This window comes from Pyxicephalus adspersus, chromosome 5 (genome assembly GCF_032062135.1).
Source record: "Pyxicephalus adspersus chromosome 5, UCB_Pads_2.0, whole genome shotgun sequence".
In the NCBI taxonomy this organism is placed as follows: Eukaryota; Metazoa; Chordata; class Amphibia; order Anura; family Pyxicephalidae; genus Pyxicephalus; species Pyxicephalus adspersus.
Window position 1 is genome coordinate 22,781,960 of NC_092862.1, and position 5,289 is coordinate 22,787,248.

At 38.3% G+C, this 5,289-nt stretch overlaps 1 protein-coding gene across 1 annotated transcript in view; it reads right to left on the minus strand.

Moving 5' to 3' along the window:
• LAPTM4B (lysosomal protein transmembrane 4 beta) overlaps positions 1 to 4,504 on the minus strand; it is a 69,863-nt gene extending 65,359 nt beyond the window's left edge. Inside the window, exon 1 of the mRNA XM_072413241.1 lies at positions 4,200 to 4,504. Coding sequence (XP_072269342.1) covers positions 4,200 to 4,298 — 99 coding nt within the window. The 5' untranslated portion in view covers positions 4,299 to 4,504. The remainder of the gene's footprint in view (positions 1 to 4,199) is intronic.
• Positions 4,505 to 5,289: the final 785 nt, after the last annotated feature.

Below are 5,289 nucleotides of genomic sequence, written 5' to 3' on the forward strand. Positions count from 1 at the left end.
GATTGATGAATTTTGAAGCTTTTCATTACTCAGAGCATCTAGCAGCTAAATAAAAAGTCCTGTGGGGAAATTTGTGAACTGCAGCTGAATATTGCAGCAATAGCTGGTTTTGTTATATTACCTTTTAATGAGCTCTTCATTTTTATGTTTGTTATTTTTGGCTTCGATATGTAAGTATTGCATTGTTTGTATGCTCCAAATAAAAAAACTTCCCCTGGACCTGTCCTTGTCTGCTGTGCAGAATCTGAGCATTGTTCTAGAGAATAGCCAGGCGACATGTTTATTTCTACTGATGTCATCTGAAGTTGAGAGGTGAAACAACCACATCGGATTTACCCCTCCCATATAGGCAACCGTACATAAACAATGCACATCTGTCATTGTCTGTCTACAGTGCTGCAACACGCTTCATTTATAGAGGACAGGAGCCACAGACAAGCTGTTGCTAGGAGGGAGGATGCCAGGAACTCACGCATACTTAATTATTTATATGGTGCTGACATCTTCTGCAGCGCTGTACAGTCTAAAGTGAGCCTATAGTGATGGACTAACTATCCATCAGGGGAGCTCACAATCTAATGCCCCTACCATAGTCATAGTCTAATGCCCCCACCATAGTCATAGTCTAATGCCCCCACCATAGTCATAGTCTAATGCTCATACCATAGTCATAGTCTAATACCCCCACCATATTCATAGTCTAAGACCCCTTCCATAGTCAATAGTCTAATGCCCCTACCATAGTCATAGTCTAATGCCCCCACCATAGTCATAGTCTAATGCCCCTACCATAGTCATGGTCTAATGCTCATACCATAGTCATAGTCTAATGCCCCTACCATAGTCATAGTCTAATGCCCATACCATAGTCATAGTCTAATACCCCCACCATATTCATAGTCTAAGACCCCTTCCATAGTCAATAGTCCAATGCCCCTACCATAGTCATAGTCAAATGCCCCTACCATATTCATTGTCTAATACCCATACCAGATTCAAAGTCTTATGCTGCTACCATAGTGAAAGTATAATACCCTTACCATAATCATAATCTAGTTCCCTCATCATACACAGTTTAAAGCCCCTACCATAGTCATAATTTAGTTCCCCCTACCATATTCATAGTCCAATGCCTCCAACACAGACATAGTCTAATACGCCTACTATAATCATATTCTTGTTTCCCTTACAATAGACAGTCTAATATCCCTACCATAATCATATTCTGGTTCCCCTACCATAGTCATTGTCCAATGACCCCACCACAGACATAGTCTAGTTGCCCCATCATTGACACAGTCTAATGATCCTACCATAGCCAAAGTATATTGTCCCTGCTATATTAATAGTCTAATCTCCTTATCATAGTCATGGTAATATGCCCTTTTCATAGACATAGTCTAATGCTGCTAATATAGCCATAATCTAGTGCCCCTACCATAGCCATCATCTAGTGCCCCTACCATTGACATATTCTAAAGCCCCTACTATAGCCATCATCTAGTACCCCTAACACAGACATAGCCTAATATCCCTACTATAGTAATTTATGCCCTTACAATAGTCATATGTCAGTTACATAGTCTAAGACCAGTTTGGAGGGCCGTGGATGATGAAAATGGCAACTACTTGTAAGTTTTTGGCATGTAGGAAGAAATGCATGCAAACAAGAACAGATAATGCCCTGGTAAAGACAGACCCCAGGACCCCAAGACCCCCAGGGGTGCAAGGCCTGAGTACTAGCAACTGACACTTTACTTACACTTTATCAGAAGCCTCATTCATCATAATAAATCCGAAATAAATTATTTAGGAAAAAAATTACACTTTCATTAAAAAGATTTATGTTAATTACAAATAAAGAAGAAATATTATGGTATAATTCTACTGCAATTCTTATTGTAATTAAAACAGACCTTTGTCCAGGAAGTATAAATGTCGTACTGAACAATTTACTGTCTAAGGATGTTATAAGAAAAAGCTGTATACAGGGTGGTCATTTTATTAGGGAAGCCCGGCCATTAATTTAAATAAACCTGCAATATGCTGTACTCCTGAACACATGGTGAGATGAATCCATTGTGTGATCTAAGCATCTTATCGTCTGCACCAGATGGGGTGGCTGCAGAAACTGCTGATTTATATGTGTTACAGACAATTATAGGAAGAATGGAAAATTAGTGTGGGGGAAAAAACATTTTTACAGGTAAAGAAAGCATAGAACTTCAGTTGCTCATGTTAAATGGTTTGAATTGTCCAAGTTTGTGAAAGTTTTTTCTTTAAAGTGTACAATTTTTTGAATACTAAAGCCCTTTTGATGTGTATGCTGATATTCAAGGCTCTGTTTGGGGGATTTTCCCCTATCCCCTGGTGGCAATGGGTTCACCAAACAGTATATGGAAGAAAAAGCATAGACACAGGGATAGCTCAATACTGTGCTGGGGACCCCTTTAATATTTTTTAATGTAAACACACTACAGATGTTTTGAAGCTTTTTGAAACAGACCTAAATCAAACTTTACATTTTTCTTGTGATCTTTGGGAACCTTTAGAAATGAATTACTCCACAGTAGATACAGCTAATGAGGTAAGTGGAAATAAATCAGTCTAAGGCTGGGTACACAAGTGAAATTTTCATGACCAATTCCAGCGACAAAAGAATGGCAGATGAACAAACGAGTGTTGTACACACGGCACCATTCTGTTCTATAGAGAGGGGAGGGGGTGATGAGCTTTTCTCCATTGACATGTATTGCAGTCATTCTCCGTCGGTCAATCATGTATCCGTCAGGACAGATCCATGAACGATGTTGGGCGACCTCTGTACATGTCAGATTCTCGCTCGAGACAAGCCTGACCATTCGTATCTAGGGAGAATCTTCATATGTGTGTACATATCATAGGCTAAAGATAATATATTGAAATATTGTGCAAGTTTATAAGCATATTTACACATTATAGCAACCCTCTCCTCTGCTGTGATATGAATGCTCCCCTCCAATGTCAGTGCTTACATCTGGTTCTTAGTCTCTGACCACTTTGTGGGCTGGATTTGAATGATGAGACTCCCATTCATGGGCCCATACAACACAGAATGGTGCTGCACACTGAGCTGTCCATGCGTATTAAAAGAAAATAGTGCTAAAAGGGGGGATAAGCATCTACAACTCAAGGCCCTCACACAGTGCTAAAAAAAAACTGCTCTTGAACCCTTTGAATTTAATTTCTTTTTAAATATATTTTATTCTCTAATAGGAATATAAAAGATTTTGATGTCCATAGTCTGGGCACAGGTTCACTTTCAAAGTTATAGGACCCCAGGAGATTTGCAACTGCAAAAATAGCTCCTACCCCCTCAATTTAGAAATAGAGTCTTGACATGCTTTCAACTTCTCTACAATATTAGACAGGGCCCAGGGGGCATTACCACTGGAAGTCTATAGAGGTAACAAGTAATTCTGCCCAGAAGGGCATGCCATGACAAAACATCTGCACATGAAGATCTTCTATTTGGGGGCAGAGAAAAAAAACCATGCCATGTTATTTGTCTCACTCCATTTGTGATCCTAAAGTCCTGCTATAGTTAAGATAATAAGCCATCTATACCAAAAGAGACTGATATTAACTTCCCTGCAAGATATCCCCCAAATTTACCATCTTGATTAGAGAAGAGATATCATAATCCATACTTCACAATATGGCACAATGGTGCAGGTTCACATTATAAAATCCTATACCCACCAGCAACTAATCCACACTGACCTTAGTTTTCAAAGACCGGAGCACCAACCCCTCCTGTATTAAGTTATTAGGCAGACTTAATATTAAAGCCTTAAGAAGCACATCAGGAATATTAAATTCATGCACGGTACAATCCAGTTTAAAACAATAAAAATACAACCAATTGCATCAAAAACATAAAAAAGAAACCTAAATATCAATGATTACAAATAAGTATCAAGCACTAGTATGGCCATATAAAGGTGCAGCTAATATTGACCCTATAAATAAATATCTTGTAGACTTTTTCTGGTAAAGCTGTAAATGCGATAAACAAATACAGTGGATTTTTTTAGAAACTAGATAGTTGCACAAGATGCTTAAGTAATATGTGTTGTCATGGTGCTTCCTTGTCCAAAATAATTTATGCTTGCCACTATTGATGCAGAAAAGAGGGGTAAATTAAAAAGGATGCTTACCAGGTACCACACACCAAGGATAATTGTCCCAGTGCGGACATGACAACACAGGCAACAGCTGTTGGAGTAGAATCGAGCCCATGGTGAATACATCTTCATGTCTTGGGACTGATTGCAAATAAAACTCACTACTTGGAATGGTGGATGGTCAATGCAGTAGATGACACTTTGGCTGTTCTTGCAGGAATGGAGCTGGAGTCAGTGCATGGGAAATGTGAGCAGAGCTTCAGCACCACAGCAAAGGACAAGCAGGCAGCATCACTGCTCACAACTGCAGGATTTTCCTATACAGCACCAAAGACAACCACAGTACATAAGAAGAGATTAGCTGGAGAGACCAGGGATGCCCCAAAAAGATGAGCACCAACATCCTCTAGTGGAAAGGAGACTGAATTACAGTGCAAGATATCAGGATCAGACTCCTATTACACAGCTCTACAAAAAAAAAAAAATTCACTTGCCAAGGATTTTTTAATATATTTAGTGTATTTCAGGTCTGCTGAATCCAGAAATGATATCAGTTTCATTGAATTGTCTCTCGTTCTTGTGATACAGGAATTGGAATAGACGATTTTACCAACAACAAATGTTAACACAGCATATTATTATCAATTTTTATTTACACTGATGTTTTGCATTTTATATATTAAATGTAGCATTATTTTCATGAAACTTTCATTTGCCTTCTTTTTATTCATACATTTTTTTTTTTTACAGAAATATGAATTTTTCAAGAAGTTGTTTAAATGACCCTAATGTGTTTTGCTACATTTGTGGTGAATATTTTCAGCAAAAACAGAGAGGAAACATCACAGAATTTGTGAAACAAGCATATGTTGCATATTTTGGTATTAAACTGGGGGATCAAGATTTTGGATCCCCATATAGTATGCAAAACTTGTGTAGAGTGTCTACATCAGTGGAAAAATGGAAAACTGAAAAGTTTGGAATTTGGTGTGCCTATGGTATGGCGAGAGCCCAAAAATCTTTATAATGATTGTTATTTATGTGGTGTGAATGTAAAAGGTTGCAATTGTTACAAGAAAAACAAGTGGGAGTAACATGAATTGGAATCAGCAAGACGACCTGT